This window comes from Vicugna pacos, chromosome 10, assembly GCF_048564905.1.
Source record: "Vicugna pacos chromosome 10, VicPac4, whole genome shotgun sequence".
NCBI classification, from domain to species: Eukaryota; Metazoa; Chordata; class Mammalia; order Artiodactyla; family Camelidae; genus Vicugna; species Vicugna pacos.
This window is the reverse complement of record NC_132996.1, coordinates 41822759-41843513: the sequence shown is the minus strand read 5'-3', so window position 1 is coordinate 41843513 and position 20755 is coordinate 41822759. Positions and strand designations below refer to the sequence as shown.

The 20755-nt window shown below is 43.4% G+C and overlaps 1 protein-coding gene across 6 annotated transcripts in view; it reads right to left on the bottom strand.

Moving 5' to 3' along the window:
* The window catches only part of NELL1 (neural EGFL like 1), a 745741-nt gene that overhangs the window by 543864 nt on the left and 181122 nt on the right, over positions 1-20755 (bottom strand). For all 6 annotated transcript variants that reach the window (XM_072969672.1, XM_072969674.1, XM_072969673.1 and 3 more), the window contains 2 exons: positions 14179-14252; positions 7328-7427 (listed from right to left, as the gene is read on the bottom strand). In XM_072969672.1, the coding sequence (XP_072825773.1) occupies positions 7328-7427; positions 14179-14252 (174 nt within the window). The remainder of the gene's footprint in view (positions 1-7327; positions 7428-14178; positions 14253-20755) is intronic.

The window sequence follows — 20755 nt, the reverse complement described above, 5'->3', positions numbered from 1 at the left end:
TTGATTCCTCTAGCATTCTGATCTTTCCTGACTCAGGGTCTCTGCAAGCTGGTTCCACCAACTTGGAACATTATGACACTTTCCTGCCAGAAAAATTTCTACGCAGTCTTTAAGTCCCAGCTTAAATATAATCTACTTGGAGAAGGCTTTCTTGTCCCTCAAGTCTAAATAAAGTCTCATTACTTTCTCCCATCCACTCATCTTGTTCATAGCAGTTATCACTACTGCCTATTACGTGTTCATTTCTGTGCTTATTTGTTCCATGTCAATCTCCACATTAGAAGCTCACCTCTTCCAGGGAAAGGACCCTGCGAGCCTGTTTCCCTCGTGCCAATGGCAATATCCAACACATTATGAACACTCAGTAAATATTTGTTGAGTTAATGACTAAATCCTCACAGTCTTCCAAAACTAGAATTTAAAGAGTGCTTTACAGAGAAATAAACCAAGGCCCAAAGATGTTAATTACCTTCCTTGTAGTTACACAGCTAGTAGGTGATGGGTGAGAGAGAGAGAACTCAAATATGATTCTAATAGTCAGTCTCCCTGCATCATTCTACATGACTTACCAGCCATGATTTTAATCATCAAGGGACATTCAAGGAACACAGACCTTGGCTGGAAGAGACCAGTACTCCATCAGTCATTGGCATTTGCTAGTCCATGACATGCCTTCAATCCTTCCAAAGCAACAAATCTTGTTTCTTTCTCCAGGGCACAGTCTATTATTATTTGCTGCTTGGGGACTCAAAGTCAAAAGAGAAATAACTTACCACCCAACAGAACACCATGCATGGATCAGACACCAAGATGAGCGAGACCCACTTGGAGCTTATCTACACTCAAGTGGTGGAAACGAGCAGGTGCTCAAAAGGAGACACATAATCTGCTGAAATGGGATTCCAGCTTGTTCTCCAACAACCGCTTTAATTTTAGCTCGTAGCAGAGGTACCATTACTTCATCTGACAAATATTTAATAAGCCCCTGCCATGTGCCCAGACACTGTGCTAGACAATAGAGATATAACAAAAATGCCATGAACAGCAATAAACATGCCCTCATTCATATACTACTCGAGCAGGGATGGGTATCGTTGAGTATCGGGTTACAAAGAGATACTGTGATGAAGAGGAGCAAGGTGCTTCCCAGAATGCATCACAGACAAGGGTCCTAACACAAGCTATCAAAGAGCAGATTTAAGGGACGAGGGAGGTTGGCTGGATAAAGCACAGGAGTTTCAAACACAGGGAGCAGCCTGTGTTCATGATGTAATCAAGGAAACTAAAGGAGAAACATAAATGTTGGAATTATACTTTTTCTCCTCTCATTGGGAGAAGTCTAAAATTTGGACTCCACCTAGTGGCCCTGAATCTAGAGTTCTACTGCCAGTGAAAGACCAGTAACACTTGGAAAACTATTTGCTTTCCTTAAATCCATTGTCCTAATCTGCATATAACACTGCCCATCATAATGAAGCCCCCACAGTCGCTCTCCAGATCCCACTCCGTATCCTTTATAGTTACAGCAAAGCCATCCACCCATTCTGCTTCATCTCTGGCTTCTATAGCCAACGATGGACAAGTATCTTTAAGATTTCCCGCTGTGATTTCTGCATAGCAAGGAGTGAACAGGCCACCATCCCTGGGCAGGACTTACTTTCTCTAAGACAAAGTCTGATTCTACGAGGAGCACCATTGCCTGCCCACTATTTCCTGCCCCTCATGTATCCCCCCAGTAGGTCACGAAGGCTATCTTTGAAGTGATGGACAATCTGAAAATGCATTCCAGATTCCTCTACCCTAATTCAAATCCTAGAAAGCCAACACCTCTCATACCACTGCTGCTTGCCCAACCTTGAGTCATAAGTAGCAAAAGTAAACTTCGTACAATATATTCCACGTGCCTCGTTGGTATGAAGACACCTCCACTCATGGGCTGGCCCCATAGGAGGGACATGGCCCAAAGATCCTTGATTGCAACAGGGCACCCTAATGCACTCCACACCCAACACACATACCACAGAAGCCTGGGCCCTGGAGGGGTGAGAACATGTCTTTAGCTCCTGTGGACAGAGGGTTGTGACACCAGGATGGGCCTGTTAAAGACAAAGCTCTGGATTCTCACAGGTTCTGTCCTAGAAAGCAATTGGTTTTCTTCTACAGTAGTCAACAAGTAAGAGTCTTCCACTCCCAGGCGGCCTGGCCTTAGTTTCAGGTCTTCTCTCTGGGGCACCGTGCCTCCTTCCCAAGGCTCACTGGGCCCCAGGGACCCACTGATCCTCTCAGGGACACAGACATCACAGGCTCCCTGAGACTGCTCTCTCCTCCAAATGCCCTCTGTCTCCAACCTCAACGGTTGAGCATAACCCTGTCATTCCAGTGCCCACGGTGGCCCAAGGCCGCGGGGGTTTTGATCAGATTCTGTCTATCAACATGCAGAGGGCCTGACCCACCTGCAAACCGCCACTTCCTCTACGCAGGCCCTAGCTTACGTTCTCGCCAAGTGCCTCTTCTCTAGCTCTCTCTCCATCTCATGGAAATCCTCTCCCTCAAACTGTCTCAATTACAAATTCAGCTAAAATGAGGAGGAAGACTAGAAAAGAAGTCATGTGACACCAAGACTCTTCAGGAGGATTTAACTGAAGGGCATAAAATCTTTAACAGTACAAATAATCTCAACGAATTTCAGACCAGGCCAGATGACAAGGCAAGTGAGCATGAATTAAAATTACAGATAAATACATTGGGAACAGATGTCGGAAAGAACTTTTTCCCAACACCGAAAATCTGGAACGTGCAGCGAAACCCTCCAAAGTCACTGGCAACACTGGAGATAACAATTAGAGCCAATTCTGAAGGGAATGAAACCCTGAGGGGTGTGTCAAGAATTCAGAAATGGGTCAAATGATTGGTGTGTTGTCCTGGAGGGATCCTGAGAATACACAGTCAAGTTGTTTTCCCCCCTTTAACTGAGAGCACCAGCAATTTACAAGCAATCACTTTCTGCTAAGGCTACATTCACGCTTTTATTACTCCTTCCCAGGCAGAAGCATCAATGTCACTCTGGTACCCACTCGCCTCTTCTCCACCCTCATGACCTCATACTTAAGCAGACAAGCTCCTGGCTAAAGCCATTACCCTCGAGGTAATGATGAGGGTAAACAAATTTCATGCTGCTGGCACAAACTGTCCAGAGGCATCAGCGACTGACTGCACCAGTGATTAGGATTGTTCTGGCTGGTGCTGCTGGTGACTGAGACCTTGGACCCCAGCAATTGCACAGCGGCCGCTCCCTGCCAACGTGCATCACCTTGATTCTCCTTGCATATGTTCCCCCTAACTCCCGCAGATCCATCCCTAGGACATCCTGGCTGCCCCTGAAGCCCTGCAGATTTAGCCACTTATCTTCATTTTTCTCTGAAGTGTAGAGAAATTAGTTACAGCATTTGTCACGACCCAGGATCTGAAGAGGCAAAGTGTCCAAGCACCTTGTCTGGGTATCAGTTCTGTTGATACTACCAACACCGGAAGTCAGTGAGAGCCTGTTATTCTTAACTCAAAGGTCTTAGGTTTAATTCCCACAAAGAGAAACTCAGTGTAAAGCTATAGTCTGCACCTCCCTCCTTGACCAGAAGTGTTGCAGGGTGGGGGAGGGGAAGTGTGACAATATCACCTTATAAAACAAAGGGCATGACTCAGAAAAAAATCAGTTTCATAACCAAGCCAACACGTTATGTCTTGAGGAAACAAGTTGTAACTCCGTAAAATGGGTCTCAACACTATTTCATCTATGAAACAGATAGAGCCTATCAGCTGGTACAGGAAATAATTTCATTCAGTCATTGACGGGAAAGCGACAGGACTCCTCGATGTGGTGGGAACATATCCCCATTTCTCCCTCAACCCCTGCATTTAGAGGGTCGAGCCATAAAATGTGATCATTAAAAACAAACATTTTTTTTAAAAAGTTGGAGAGCTTGATGGATATGATACAATCAACTGATGGGGTCAGAAAGCTTTTAAAAGCACCCTCCGTTCCTTCTCAAATTCCAGTCTAAACCTGATGAAAATAAACCTTGAAAAACTGCAGTTCCCCTGGCAGGTATGAGAATGGCTCCGACTTAGATTTCCAAGGAATCAAACTTTCATGGGGTGGTTTCCCTCAGACTAATGACCTGCCATTCCCAGTGAGACAGAGAGAGACGACAGGTATGCTAATTGAAGCACCTTCGGTGCAGGAACTCAAAGAGGTTATGGCCACTTGCATTTCTGTAATCAGTAATATCAGGGTGGCAGAAACCATACAGCTGCAATCACACCGCTGTGCTCACCCCTGAAATACGCATTTCAGGTCATCGGAGTCCCACCTCTCTGCCTGCCGATCAGGAGACAATCTCAATCCACAAAGCAAATGGTACAAGCCTTTTCACATGCAGGATAAAAATTACCACACATAGAAATGGAGGGTTTCTCACCTTTTCATTACTTTCTGTCTTTGAGAGGGGAAAAGAGGAGGAGGGAGGAGCGCTGAATAATACACCTTGTAAGAGGCTCACCAGGCTTTCCTAGTCTTTTCAGAATAGAAATTGTTCAAACCCCCTCCTCCTCTGGCAAGACTCCACTAAAAACATGAACACAGAGGAAAAGGTAAAAGACAAATAGAAGTCAAAGGGGAAAAACACTTCCCACAATATTGCGAGAGACTCTGAGGCTACTTCCAAGGATGCTCTTGGGAAATAAATTAGAATTAAGACATAGAACAAAATTCATGGAGAACATAGGTCGAGACAATGGACCTTTGACCACATCTAGATAGATCTTTTCTGTTAATTTTCATATACATTTTACATTTGCAGGAAAAAGAGAATACCCCACTGCCCAGATAATATCTTTTTCATTTTCTGATTGCCCGACGTGCAGAGCAAGCCCCAGTATGTGGCCAAGTGGACTAAATGTTCTGGGCTCCTCTCTGCTATGGGTCAACAGAAAAGGAGTAAATGATGCTGAAAAGGGCTTTAGTCCAAAATAATGCTTTCTTCATTCCAGGGTCTGAATTCTGAGAATAGGAGTAAATAGGAAAAACCTAAGCGAATCCATATACCCAAATGCTTTCACTCAACCCACTCCTGGGAAAAGGGGCTCCCACTCTGTCTTTTCTGAAGACATGCTCTGATTCCTGTCAAAATGTAGACTTGTCAAGGGACGTTAAAAACTCCCTGATTTGCAAATATTAACTACTATATATAAAATAGATAAAAATAAATTTCTTCTGTATAGGGAACTATATTCAATATCTTACAGTAACTTATGATAAAGAATATGAAAATGAATATATGTATGTAGATGCATGACTGAAACATTATGCTGTACACCAGAAATTGACACATTGTAACTAACTATACTTCAATTTAAAAAAAGGATTAAAATAAAAAACAAAAAACTTCCCTTACTCAAGCGCAGGCATAGACACACACCCTTGGGGAAAAACAAAACCATCAGCTGCCAAATAAAAGAGCTGGTAGTTTCCTGGCTGAGAAGGGAGGCAGGTAAGAGGAAGAAGAAAGTCTTCAATTGGACAGACTGGCCCTAGATATGATCTCATCTGTGAAGTCTTACTCCCACCTCCTATTTTTCCCTCAAAGCTGACTCAGCTTTGGTAAAAAGCCACCAGGTTGTTAGCAATGACAGCCCTGAATGAGTCAACTTTTCAATGAGACGTCGCATTGCTCAGCATATTCCTTGGTATAAAGAAAAAAAAAGTGCCTGTATTCTGGAGAAATGCTAGCAGCAGCAGTGGCACCTGGTCTGTTGTAAATTGGGTCAAAGCAATGAAAATCCTCCTGAATTTGTGGTATAATCAATGATCCTGCCCTAATGAAACCATAAATCAGAAAAGATTTACATAAACTGAGTCCCACTTGGCACCTCAACAAATAGCCAGTGATGGATTTTGCATTAAATCGTAAGACTTACCTAACAACCCCATCAGTTACCAATAAAAGGCATCCCTCTGAAATTTCCGTCAATCTCCAGTCTTTCTAAAGCATCCCAGCTGCAAATACACTTGTAGCCATGAAAGCAGATATATCAGGGAAGATGCTCAGATGGCATGTCACAAATTCTAACAGCGATTCGTGGCAGGCAACATAGTAGTTCTCCCAGGAAATTTACCAAAACATAGCTCTCTTATGACAAAACACAAAGAGAAATCCCAGCCTAAGCTGAAAACACCCCATGATCAAATGTATGCTTTCATAGATCAGAAGGTACTCGAGGAGGGGTTAGCAAATTACGAGCTGCCACCTGTTTCTCTAAATGAAATTTTACTGAAACACAGCCACTAATTTATCGATTTACCTATTGCCAATGCTGCTCGTGCAATACAACAGCAAAGGTGTGTAGTTGCAAGAGAAACCTTCTGGCCCCCAAAAGTCTAGCATGTTTACTTTATGGCCCTTTGTATCTGCCAACCCTGCTGCTAGAGAAAAGATAGAGGAAAGTAAAACATGACATTACCTGAGCTCAATCTCTATACTTCTGGGATTTTAACTCTAGAAGCTTCCAGGGTAAACCAAAAAGGATCCAACTCACGAGGTATTTTGAGAACACAGAGAAGACTGTGACGGGCAGAGGTTCAAAATAATAGCTATGAGTTTAACTGGATTTATTGTGTAAGACTTTGAATAAATTTTAGGTTCTCCTAATCTGTTTAATTCTGCCTGGGTGAGAAGTTTCAGAGCGGACGTGATGTGTGATCTGGAGGATTTGAAGAAATAATAAACTTAGAAGAGAGGGGAATTCCGGGAAGAGGAAGCAAAATAATTTCTGCCCAAGAATGAATTACCAGTCAGGTGTTACTTACTTGAAACTTTTTCCTTGCAGGAAGTTTAAAAAAAAAAACTGTATCTAAAGGATTCACTATGTGTCATCCTCTGTCAGATTTGGGAACTGACCCATGGAATGGCTGAAAAAATGCTTCCCAATCCCACTCATTAGAAAAATATAGTAATAATGATAACGCTTATTGTAATAACCATTACTGCAGAAACTATCATTACCATTAGTATAGGAACCACTGTCTACTGAGTATTTATCACATGCTAAACAAGCATGATGCTCGCTTTATCCCATTTAATCCTCACAGCAGTCCAACGGGACAGACAGGATTATTATCCCCTTTTTACAACTGATAAGCCTATAACTGAGACAGGTACATAGGATACACATTTCTAAGTAGCAGAGTTTTGGACCCATGTTATTATCATCACACTATTCATTAAATCTTCATGCCCCCAGCCCTGAAAGCCCCATTGCCAAGCCCCCTTACCTCTGCAGACACTACAGCACTGATTCTCCGGGAGAATGTGATCCTCTTCCGAGCAGTTCAAAGGAGGGCACGCTTCTGTAATTTTTACTAAAACTCCACCCTGCAAGCGAAATAATCAGGAAACAAACAAACAGAAGTTCCTATTTTTAGTTGATGATCCAAATATATAATGCTCATTGTTAACAGCCTGCAGTGATAACAACCTACAATAATTAATAGCACTCCCAGGAATGCCACACTAATGACAAAGCTGCAAATTAAATTGATGAGACTCCTGGAAGAGAAGGCCAATTTCCCTTTCTACATCAAAAGAGCCTCAATTCAACAAATGGTTTTGAGTATCTTCTATGTAGCAGAATGTCACTGACAGTGTGGAGCTGGTAAATTTTTTTAACAACTGACTGCTGGATGGGGGAAACCCTAGTTTCAGCATTTTCTGATTTCTGTGCCTAAATACCCTGACATTTTGAATTACCAACATGATATCACTGACCACAGAGTTGGGAAGTTATGTTCAATGATCTCTCATGAGCTTTGATGAGACAGTTTCAGCATTGCCCTGCATCACAAGCACCGTGAAACCAAAGATAAATAAGACACCTTTCTTGCCCTTGATGAACACACAGTTGGGGGGGGACCTCAAGCTAGAAACTGTAATACAATACAGTTAAGTCCTTAAAAAGTGCTCTAATAACAGTACGATAATGTGCTATGGGAGAAAAATTAATTCTGCCCAAGGGGGGAAAATTATCAAGATGCTATATTTGAAGGAACTAAATAATGGAATACTTTAAGAACAGAATTTCCTGGCAGAGGAAACAGACAAGAATCAAAGTGTACAGGTATTGACGAACGGAAAGAGGGTTAGTTAGATGAGCATTAGATTTTCCGTAGAAATAAATAAAATCACTTACAATAAAAATGTAAATAAATCTTCAGCAGTTGATCTTTCTGACCTCACTTTGCCAAGGTCCTCTTTGCTGACATTACTAGCATCTATATTTAGTTTCACTCTGCATTTTTGAAATCAGTTCGTTAATTATTATAAAAAGAGTTTGAGAGTCTACTTTTATCTAAAGTATTAAGTTTTTCTCTCTGATTCTTAAGAGGATGGTTAAGTCAACTGAGAAGCAAGCATCCCCTTTAACACCCAAAGGTAATTCTCCACACAGATGGGCAGCCAGGAGGGATGGGGGAGATTCTGAGCTTCTCCATCTCCAAGAGATGCTGTCATCCCAGTGGCCCCAGAGCTTCCTGGCTTGGCAGGAACTCTCATATCAGACACATCCATTCTTAAATATGAGCATAAGCCTAACTTTAAATGTCAAATATAAATGTAATTTCCAGCTACTTATCATTTGGGTTATTTGCCCCCTGGCTTCCTCCCTTTTCTCATGAATTTCAGCCCAGTCAGCCTAGCCTCTAGAATTCCTTGTGGTTGTCTTTTGTTGTCCTTTGCTTTTCATTTCTCCATCTGTCCCCAGGCCTCGATAGCTCTTGCTTTTCTCCTGTCTTAAAATTGGCCTTAAGAGTCTGAGAAGTGATCCTGCTATTCATCCTCTGTCCTCTTTTTGGCTACATCCCCTTCTCACCCCTCAGTCCAGGCCCCTCGGATGGCACTGAGCCTCCAGAGCCAGCACCAGGCTAAGGTCAGTATGCTCATCAGTGGTCCCTAACCAACTGTCACAAACCACCTGTTAATAACCTTACTGTCAGTAACATAAGCTAAGTGCAAAGGAAAACACAATGTTTCATATTCACCATTGTTGCTTCTGCTTCTGTCCTTCAATATTAATATGTTTATTCATTATCTATGGCCCCCTCGCATAAACAAGAGTGCCAGACACCACTGGACCCCTTTTATCAGTTCGATGTGCCCGTCCTCCAGCTTCGAATGCCTTTCTGCTAACGGCTCACCCCTCCACCCTCAGAGGGTCCCTTGGGACACTGCAGCCACTTCATCCATGCACAGAGTCAGAAGTAACGTACAAGTTCCACATCCCTGACCCCCACTGCCTGACACCAGTGACTGCCAAGCACAGGAAGTTCTTTACCTCAAGAGGAGACTCCAGAACCTGGAGGATCACTGGGGGATCAGGGCACCTCTGGCCTTTCCCCTAGAAGTGCACCTTCGCTGAGCTTCCTGTACCCACTGCAGCCCGTGCCCCCCCCCCGCCCCGACACTTACTGCTTTCCCGGGAGCACTACCTTAATAAACCTCTTGTACTAAAATCCTTAGCTTAGGGTCTGCTTCTGGGAGAATCTAAACTAAGATGATAAGATAAAACTCCACTCTTGCTGTCAAAAACATTGAACTCTTCAAGGAGATTATCTCTAGGTGAGATTCTGGAGTGATTTCCTTTTTCCTCCTTATAATTCCTTCCTTTCTCTATATTCCAAATTTTATATCTTGAATATATATTTGCTTTTGTAGGAAAGAGGACAATATTAAAAATGCTACAGAAGACTTTTTTAAAATAATTACTCATGAAAAGTTCTCTTTTTTATATAAAAAGACTGCTTTGACTGCTGATTAAATCGGTCAACAATTCCAATCAACCTTTAACGTATTTAATGAGCACGATCGTAATTCCAAATGTTCAAATAGAGACAAACCCTTCTGCATGAATTTGGAAATAATATGAACTGTGATTACAGTAACATAAGTACCACCAAATCAATTCAGTCCAGCTACATAATTTGGCACAAAGCTTTTTTTAACTTTATTTTGAAAACTCTCTCTAATAAGAAGTATCTGATGATTAACATTTTAAAATCCTTCTGATTATGGTCTGTTATTCTATGACCTCTGGATCTCTGCACTGGTGGAAACGTGCAATTCTTCTGTTCTTTCTCATTTAGAGTGGCCGTCACCATGTCACCGGTCAGACAGAAACACTCTGCAGCTCTGTACTAATCGCTGTGCTTCAACCTGAATTTCTAACAACATGTAAAACTCACATCTGTAGGTTTAAAAAAAAATGTTGCTAGCCTAAAAAAAATGTTACAGGGCAGCAAAACTGCACAAAACAGACCATGACTGCTAGGAGAGTTTATTCTTTTTGATTTTTTAAAAAACAGTCTGTTAACTTCTGGAAACACTTGGTAAAAATATTTAAAACAAGAGTTTGTTTCTTTTCTAACGGGTGTTGCTGAAGCTAGAAAATGATTCCAGGAAAGTGACACACATGGACTGCCAGGCAGCCTTTCATCAACTAGGGATCTGCATTTGAACCACAGAACACAAGAAATTATCTGAGTAACCATTTGCTCAGTTCTCCCAAGGACAGCACTTACGCAGCCCTGTTTCAGACCTCAGAGAGAAGTTAACCCATCACACACAACAGGTGCCTCCGGGCATCAGGGCTTAAACCTTGAGAAAGGACCCCCAAGAGAGACCCAAGGCCCTCCCATCCTACACCTAGCACCCTCCCTTCCTGCTGACAACATCCATTCAGCGTGTCCCAAAGCTCTTCTATGGCTTTTTATAAACACTACCCTTTATCAAGGAAATCAAAGAGCCACAGCCTGACCAATCTGGTGTTCTCAGATAGATTAAAAGTGATCATTCAATCCTTCTGAATCTACCCTTATGAGAACTATTTCTAAGTCTAACCATCAGGAGTGGCAGTAGAAAGACTAAGAGAGGTGCCTGTAGATCAGACCTCACAGATTCAGATCCCAATTAGCCCCCTTATTAGCTATGTGACTTTGATCTTCTGTGCCTCAATCTCCTCATCTATAAAATGGGGATGATGGTAATAGTACCTCCTTCATAGGGTTATTATGAGGTTTATATTAAATAACGTTTAAAATGTTTTAAATAGTATCAAGAAAATACTACATGCTCAAGAAATGTTAAATACTATTGCCAGTGACCCTTCTCTCTGTACACAAAGTAATAATTTAGTAAGTAACTGTGGAAAGACAATAAATGAATTTAATGACCTTTTAAGAGAGGCTGAAATCACTCATACACACACATGCCACATATGCAAAGAGAGTTACATGTCTGCCCCAAATTCTTCCTTAATTGTAAAAATATAGCAAAACAAAAACAGTTCAAAATGAACCAAAGCAGGTAGAGCACCTAAAATGCACCAGTAACCACGTTAAGTGCATTTCCAATACACTGGCATGTAAATTCACACCCATATCTTCTGGAAGTCTCACACAGTGTCTGCCCTGACCCTTTCTGATGGTAAGAGAGATCGAGTCACAATCATGAGCCTTGCCAGAGTCACCCACTACTTCTGCTCAACATGTAAAGAGGGTTGCGAATTGTGAGTGACAGATACAGAGCGGATACTGGGATCATCAGCAGAGTGGGTAAAACTGCCTTTAGTCATCCCAACTTCCTTTGAGGGGGAAGAAAAAAGCAAGACTTTTAGAATCCAAATCGTCTTCCCTCCCTTAGAAGTGAAAGAGCTGACAGAACGGGACATCTGTCTTACGTTCAGGGAGGGCACATATGGTCACGTGGGGCAATGAGAACTGCTTACATCTGTTGAGGGCTTACTTTGTGCCAACCAAGTCCTTCCCATGCTTCATCTCACTCAACTCACCCAACATCTGCTTGTGGAAATGGGCCAGGGGCCACCCCAGCAGCTCCCCCACTCCCAGGTCTGGAAGCTTCCTTTGTTGATCAAGAGATCTTGGAACCCTCGCTGTCACACCATCCCTGTCACTGCCACAGAGTAAGGAGCCCCTATCCACGGCACCCACTGACACAGAAGGACCACCACACCTGCATACCCATCAAACTGTCTGCACCCATGGAATCTCTGACATTCCCAGTGGCAGCCAAGAAAGAGGGACTGGGAAATACAAGATGGAAGTTCAAGGGACTTTAACCCCTGGGGTAGATTCTCACCAATGAAAGGGAACACGAAAGAGCATTCCCTCTACCGAAGCTCTTCATAAAGAACTGAATTCAAGCCCCTTGAGAGCTTCTGCAGGTCTCTAAATGCCTCGTTCTCTTCAACCTTTAAAATGCATTTCCTTTTTTTCCCCAAGGATGTGATGAGAAGAAAATGAAATGTTGTAGGTACAAGCATTTGGAAATATGGTCTATTCTGAGACACAGTGGGTCCAGCCAGACTCCCTAGAGATGCCCCACAGAACCAGCTGTGTTTTCTATTTACAGTAGCCAAGACACGGAAGCAACCTAAATGTCCATCAACAGGTGACTGGATAAAGAAGATGTAATACATACACGCCTGCGCGCGTGCACACACACGCGCGCACACACACACACACACACACACACACACACACACAGTGGAATACTACTCAGCCACAAAAAAGAATGAAATAATGCCATTTGCAGCAACATGGATGGGCCTAGAGATTATCATACTATGTAATTCAGTCAGAGAAAGACAAAAATATCATATGATATCACTTATTTGTAGAATCTAAAAATATGACACAAATGAACTAATTTACAAAACAGTGACAGAATCATAGACATAGAAAACAAAAAGTTATGGTTACCAAAGGGAAAAGAGAAGGGAAGAGGGATAAATTAGGAGTTTGAGATTAGCAGATACAAACAACTATATATAAAAGAGCTAAATAACAAGGTCTCACTGAATAGCACAGGGAACCATATTCAGTAGATTTTAATAACTAATAAAAAGAATATGAAAAAGTATATATATATATATATGTATAATTGAACCACTATGATGTACACTAGAAACTAACAACACTGTAAATCAAATACACTTCAATTAAGAAAAAAAAAAGTTGTGCTTTGCTGTGGGGCTGTGGCTGCTCTGGGAAGGGACTACCTGCTCTGGAAGTTACTTGCACTCCCTCCCTTCCTCCCTTCCCTGTCTCTCACTCTGGCATTCCTAAGACACACTTCACCCAAATAACTGCTCGTCTAGTTCCCACACTTCATCTGGCACTTTGTTCAAATAGTCCTTCCCCAGAGAGGCCTTCCCAGACCACCCACCCCCACTGCCAAGCTCTCCATCCCGACAACCTGCTCTACATTTTGGACAGTATTTGGCATCATAGTTGACCCTTGAACAATGCAGGGGTTAGGGCACCAACCCTCCACACAGTCTAAAATCCACACTTAATTTATAGTCAACCCCTTGTATCTGCAATTCCTCTGTATCCACAGTTCTCCATCCAAGCACCCAACCGACTGCAGACAGGGTAGCACTGCAGTCCTTACCACCAAAAAATTTCATGTATAAGGTGACCTGCACAGTTCAAACCTGCATTGTTCAAGGGTCAGCTGTATCTTGTGTATTTATTTACATCTTGCTGTCTGTCTTCCCACCATACTGCAAGTTCTATAAAGACAGGGACCTTGTTTTGTCCACTGTTTTGTACCCAGAGTCTAGTACAATGCTGGTAAGTAGCAGTTGCCCAACGCATGTTTTTTGAATTGTTACTGAATGAGCTCTATGGTTCTATACATCTTATTTCAAGAAATACACGGGAGGGGCCAGGCAGGAGATAGAGGCATTTTCTAACATCGTATCAGACACTTGGGAGTAGAGATGGCACTACCCATAACTAACAGCGCACACTAACTGTCCCAACACCCAGTCAAAACCTTCTCTGAAGGCCATGTGACAACCTCCCTGGCTCATGGTAGCTGCCAGCTCCCTTCCCTGAATAGCCTTCCCGAAGGCTACCTGTCCAAAGTTGACCACTAGATAACCACACAATGACAGTGGCCAGGGACTCCCCCCTTCCTGAACTCCAGCCCCCCAGAGAGTCGTTCGCCTCAGGGACCCACTCAGGCCAGCAGGCTCCACTCTGGAACCCCACCTAAAGCCCACATATCCTTCCCCGCAAGTAACAGGGAGCACAAGATTGACACTTACTCGGCATTCCCGACAGCTCCTGGTTAAAATCCGCTGGCCTTCTGCAAGGACTTTCCCTCCATAGATACATTTTGCTGTAATAAAACAGAAAAACTGGTCAGACAGCCATGCTATGCAACAAAATGACCTCAGAGGTGCCATCCAACTCCAACAGATTCCACAGAACATAGATTCTCTGACTCTAAACAATACAGATCTCTTTGCACGTCTAGAGTAAGCTATGAGAATAGTTTGGGGATAACTGCTCAACCCGCTATCAGACCATCACCTTGGTTATGTTTGCCACAAGCCCATCACACCAGGGATGTACAACTATCTCAACGTTGCAGTTGCTGAACGAACTAGAGAATGAATTGATGTGGTCAGACGTTAAAACAAGGAAGAAGTGGCTGTCATCACCACCACAGCAGCAGCTTTGATTCAGACACTTCAGCCATAAAATGAGTATCTGGGTGAAAGGGGACTCCATTCATCAGGACCTCAGCCACAACGCAGAAGGATGACATATTTGTTCTCTTGTGATCATAGCAAGTGCAAGTCTTTAGCCTATCAGTTCGCGGGAAGCCAAGAGACAACTGAGAAAAACAAGCCAGTGAAGATGCTTTATTAATGCAGTACAGAGATTGCCTTTGGAAAGGTTAGCTTAAAAGGCTAACAGGGAGGCACGGAGTAGAGACAGGCCCTGTAGAAAAGTTAACAGAAGCATAAATGAAGCTCCCACCACTCAACTTGATTCCACTGGAACTCAATCCTTGATTCAACTTGCTGACCCACTTTTTAAGCAAGTACAGAGTATGTTCATTTGTTACCCACACCTGCCACCCATACCCCACCTTCTAACTTCACCCTCTTACTCAACCCTGTGTCCAGTCAGTACCCAAATCCCAGCAATGTTCTCTCAAGTTTCTCAAGGCAACCCACTTTTCTCCATCCCCACCAACTGCCCTCGGATGCTCTCTTCACTCAGGCCATCAACATCCCCCCTCTTTAGTAGACCACAGTTTCCTCACTTGTCTCCCACGTTCTGGTCTCAATCTTATCCAGTCCTTCCCCAGACAACAGTCAGACACATTTTGTTAAGTGCAGATATGAGGCTCTGCTTTAAAATCACTATGGGTAGCTACTGCCCTCAGAATATAGTCCAAATTCCTTACACACGCAAAGGCACCCCTGCGGCTCCACCTTCTCTCTCAAGCTTCACAGCTCACCTATTTCTAAGCGTTCACTCTCCCTCCCAAACGTCCACACCTTCTCTTAGACACCAGCCATGCTCTCTTCTGCTCCCGGGGTTTGCATACACTGTTCTCTTCCCCAGGAACACTCCGCCTCATCCACCTTCTCCCGTAAGCCTCCATCCTACTGACCACCCAGCAGTTTCAACTCAGTCCTGAGCTCCCAGGAAGCTGCTCTGGACCTCTAACACTGGTGGACTCTTGGAGCTTCTGTTGTACTCTGGACCTGGCCCTGACAGAGCACACATCACATACCGCATATCACACATCTCAGTAGCTCACCTCACTGCACACCTCCCCTGCTCACCGTAACCTCCACGAGGTTGGGGACTGTATCTACTCGTAATTTTATCTCCAGCCCCAAGCTCAGTGCCTCTCTGGGCATATTGTTAGTAATAAATAATTTTTAAATTAATGAGCCTCTTTGGTAGCAAGAACCCATCAAATTTCCTGATTCTCAGATGAGTTCTTTCTTCTCTTCAGTGCAATTTCAAACATTAGAAGCAGATACCAAGGTTTTCAGAACAAAACCATCAACAAAGTAGAGAATCAATACAGTTTTCTAGAGAGCCCCCTTCCTCCCTTCATTTTAAATAAAATTACCCCTGACCATCTTTCATGACTCGATTTTCTAGACGTATCAGTTGATTCTGACTCCTTGGCCCTAATGATGATGTGGATTCCCCAGTTTGCTTGCAGTGGGGAGACCACACCTCCAAGGTCCCGAAATTCGTGTCTGATAAACTCTCACGTTCCCAAACACAGCTGCTGCCAACTTGGCAAGATGGCTGCCTCCAGAGTGGCAGGCCTGCTAAATACACTGCTGTCAAATCTGCCATCTGCTCCTTGGCCCAGGCTGGGAAGCAAAGACATCAACTTTCCTTCTGCCTTTTGCACCTTGCCATCCCGACAACGGCATGATCACACTTGCTGCCCTGTCTGAAGACATTCACCTGCCTCCTCCCTCCCTCCGACAGACACCCATCCCAGCACTCCTGTCCGGAGACAGGAATGTCTCACTGTTTGCATTCACGTCACACTCGGGGACACATCCACCCCTCAAGTCCACCAATCTCGTCTAAAAATTAAATGTCCCCTCAACTTCACAACCTCCCATAGCAGGGTGCTTTAGGGGCTGCAAATGACGTCAGCATTGTGCCACATGCCTCAGTCATTTGCAGCTTTGGCGCCGATGCAGGAGGCGTGTGTGATGATGGTTATCAAGTATCATCGCTGGGGGCCTCAGGAGTTTCCCCTGCTATCTCACCCTCAGCTGACTTCTCTGACGGTGCCCCTCCTTCCCTGCCACTGCCCTCCATATGCCCAACATCAGTCCTCATTATCCAACCTCTTGATCTACAGCCAGAAGGCTTATTTTTGATGTCGGAGGAAATTCAAGCATAAGGTGAGTCAGGCTGCGGTGCCTGGGGCTGGGGCATGTGGGACTCCATTCCAGCAAGCTTTCAGCATGAGTAGAAATGTAAATGGATACCTGAAGCCCTGCGCGCCACACTGGGGACATGCAAACTAGACTGTTTCACCGTGTCCGACCATGAAATTGAAACCTGGCTCCAACAGACATTTCTCCGCGATGTCAGAAACACACGTAGGGGGGATTTACACCAACAGTTATGCAGTTGTATCTTTTTGCAACCCCAGACACCTGGCCCTTCAAATCCAAACCTGAGTACTCTAGCACAGCAAATGGACACTTTTGCCATTTGGGGACATATAAACAACTGACAGGCACAACTTGGCACCCCTGTCAGATGCGGACACGAGGTTGCTCTGTCTTTATTTAGGTATTTGTACCCTGCACACACTCCAGCCATCCCTTGATACTCAGCAGCTTAGAATATCAAAATCGACTCTATTACACTTTAAAGGAGTGGCAGATCAGAAAGGCTGAACACTCAAGGATCCACCCCCCTTCAGTGAGCTCATTCACAGACCTGGCTTCAGATACCACCTCACTGAGCAAGACATCCATATCAAACTGGTTCTCCCTCTGGTGTCTCCAACTCTCTGATGCCAAACAGAATGCATCACTCCTCAAACCACTTCTTGCACTTGCCCTATTTCTGTTAATCGCGCTACGTGTCTCCCACGAGCTCTTGTTCAAAATATGCCAACTACTCCCTTACACACGTTCTATTCCTGATTCATCTGTCTCATGCACAAAAAAAAAAACTGCTTATGGAGTACCTCCCATGCACCAGGTCTTTTGGCCACCACTCACTTCCATCCCTTCCTGTCCATCTCCCCAGGCAGCGCCTGCTTGTGAACCTCATCACCTCCACCTGCAATACACGTGAATCCCACATCCAGTCCCCTGCCTCCAGCTATTCCAACGCAATGGCTTTTCTCAAAGCATTTCTTTGATTACACCACAACCCTACTTTAAAATCTTGCTTTTGACTCCCCAAACCAACACTGTGTTTACTTCCATGATTTTGCAATGTGCGATTCCCTTTGGCAGGTGTGTTCTTACCTACCTTGTTCGCATGGCAAACTCCTATTCACTTGTCAACATCCTACTAGGCTGTTCCTTCCCCTATGAAGTTTTCCTAACACATTCACACCCAACTTTCTCCCTTCTCTTCGCTACTTTTGCATCTTACACAGCATGCACGTTGCACAGTATTTTGTTGTAACGAGACAGTGCGTACTCCTCCCTGGACAGCAGAGGGTAGAGAGCGTTAGTTCTGGAGCCAGATCACTCGGGTTTTATTTTGGCTCCATCAAGGCTGAGAGACCTTGGACATGTCAGTTCTCCTGTCTGGGCTTCACCTCCTCATTATAAAATGGTGATAATACTGGGGCCTATAGCTCTGGGTTGTTGGAAGAATTACATGAATAAATTATTAAGTGTAGTAAGAATTCCACTTAATACAGTGTCTGACATAAAATGAATGATGCACATGTACCCACTGTTGTACTCTGAGGTCAGAACATTATTGAGAGAGGAACTTCAGTAAGGATACTGAATGAATTCAATGGAATATTGTCCAGCCCCAACCCACCTTTGCAGCTTATTCCTACTTCTCACTTACAGAAACTATCCATTAGCATCAAACAGACCATCTTCCTCTCCCTCTGCCACCTCTTTTCCTTCGCAAATGCTGTTTGGCATCACTGAAGAGTCCCTCTCCACCCTCTTCCTCTCACATCTCTGACAGCTCCCAAATCTATCACCAAAAGAACACAGATCCCAGGATGCCACTCTCTGGAGACTTTGATTTAATAGGTCAAAGAAGGGCCCTGGGGCTCTCTAGTTCCAGAAGTTTACCAGGTGATTCTAACATGTAGCTAGGTGTGTTTAATGCCTTGAACAAAGCAAACACCCAAGAAATGTTTGAGAAATGAAACTCCTACACTACCTCCTGGACGGCCATGCCCACAGCTAAGGAATCTAGAAGGCTCTCGGGTTTTCTCTGATGCCTCCCAGACAAAGGAACAGCCTGTCTCAGGACCTGCTATCTCCACTATAAAAATGGCCTTGCTCTTGGAGATGGCCTGAGTATTTGGGCCTTTTGATCGAAACAGAAGGACGAAGTCCTCTTGTCAGGCAATGAATTGAGACATGAACACTCAGGCCAAGTTCCTTCCTACTTCCAAACGGATGCCGCCATCTGTAAGTGCTACGGTTCCTGAGGCCGCGGCAAGTGCGTGAATACTTGGTAAGCGAGCAAAGCTTTTATGTCAGATCCATACCTTTTCTCAGAGTCCCCAGGACACTGCCCCATTCAAACCCAGACAGCAGCTGAGGAAATTTTATTGGATAGGAACAACCAAAGGAAGTATTTTTCATCTTTTATCTGATGTGAAGATACCGAAAAACTTCTAGAAACTTCTACCAACTAGTGTTAGAACTCTGCTTTAACAATCCTCATCCTCCCCCTCTCCTCCAGCCCACTGCTCAACCTGCCACAGTCAGCACGAAGTATTTAGCTGGGATCCACTTCCTCCAGGGAGTTCCCCAGGTTTACAGGAATGTCCTTCCCCCATGCTCTCACAAGTCATTCACCTGCGCCCTCACAGCGCCTGCCCCAGCCACACACCTAATGTGATGGCACTTAAATCCTGGACACTGTAAATTACATCTCTAACTTGAAACGGAGCCCTCTGAAGCAGAGATGGCTCTTTTATAACGATTCTAGGCACCAGCACTCAGTAACTGATTAATGCACATTTCTGTTAAAAACTAGTCAGAAATGAAAACTCTCTAGGTCAGAGATTTTCAGCCTTTCAATTACCAGAAAAATGTCCTGTATAATTTCTTTTTAAGTTTCTATTTTATGTAGCATTTTTTAATTAATTTACTTTTTATTCAACTACTTGATTTACAATATTGTGTTAGTTTCAGGCACACAGATTCAGATTCTTTTCCATCACAGGTTACTATATGATATTGAACATAGTTCCTTGTGCTATACGGTAAATCCTTTCTATCTATTTTACATACAGTGGTTGTGTCTGTTAATCCCATTCTCCTGATTTCTCTCTGCCACCCCTTTCCCCTTCGGTAACAGTAAGTTCATTTCCTTTGTCTGTGAGTCTGTTTCTGTTTGATAAATAAGTTGATTTGTATTAGTTTTTTAGATTCCATATATAAGTGATATCATATAACATTTGTCTTTTTCCACCTGACTTACTTCACTTAGTATGACAGACTCTAGGTCCATCCATGTTGTTGCAAACAGCAATATTCAGTTCTTTTAGTAACTAAATAATATTCCATTGTATATCTATTTATACCACATCTTCTTTATCTATTCACCTATTGATGGACATTTAGGTTCCTTCCATGTCTTGGCTATTGTGAATACTGTTCTATGAACATTGGGGTACACTAGGTATCTTTTGGGCAAAGAACATTGTGTATCTCTTTAAATTAGCATTTTCATCTTTTCCAGATATATGCCCAGGACTGGAATTGCTGAATCACATGTAAGTGAGTAGTATTCTCAATCACTTATTTCCATTTTATTAAATTATAAACATCTCCAGCAACCAATTGGAGCTGCTGAGAAAATTTGTACTACCTAACTAAATTGCTATGAATTTCAAACAAAGGCAAAAAACACACTGATGGTTTAGCTAGCTTGTAGAGCAGCATCTTGGTAAAACTGGGTAACTTTCTGAAATGTTTTTGAAAACTTAACTCTCCAGTAAATTGGAATAAAATAAAATGACTGCCCACACACTTCTAGTGAGAGGATAATTGGATGATATGTATCAAGGACCTTGGAAGTGTCAGTCTCTTGGCTCACTAATTCTACTCTGGAGAATTCTATCTTAAGAAAATATAAAATGCAAAAATGTGTTTTCATGAAACACCTTAT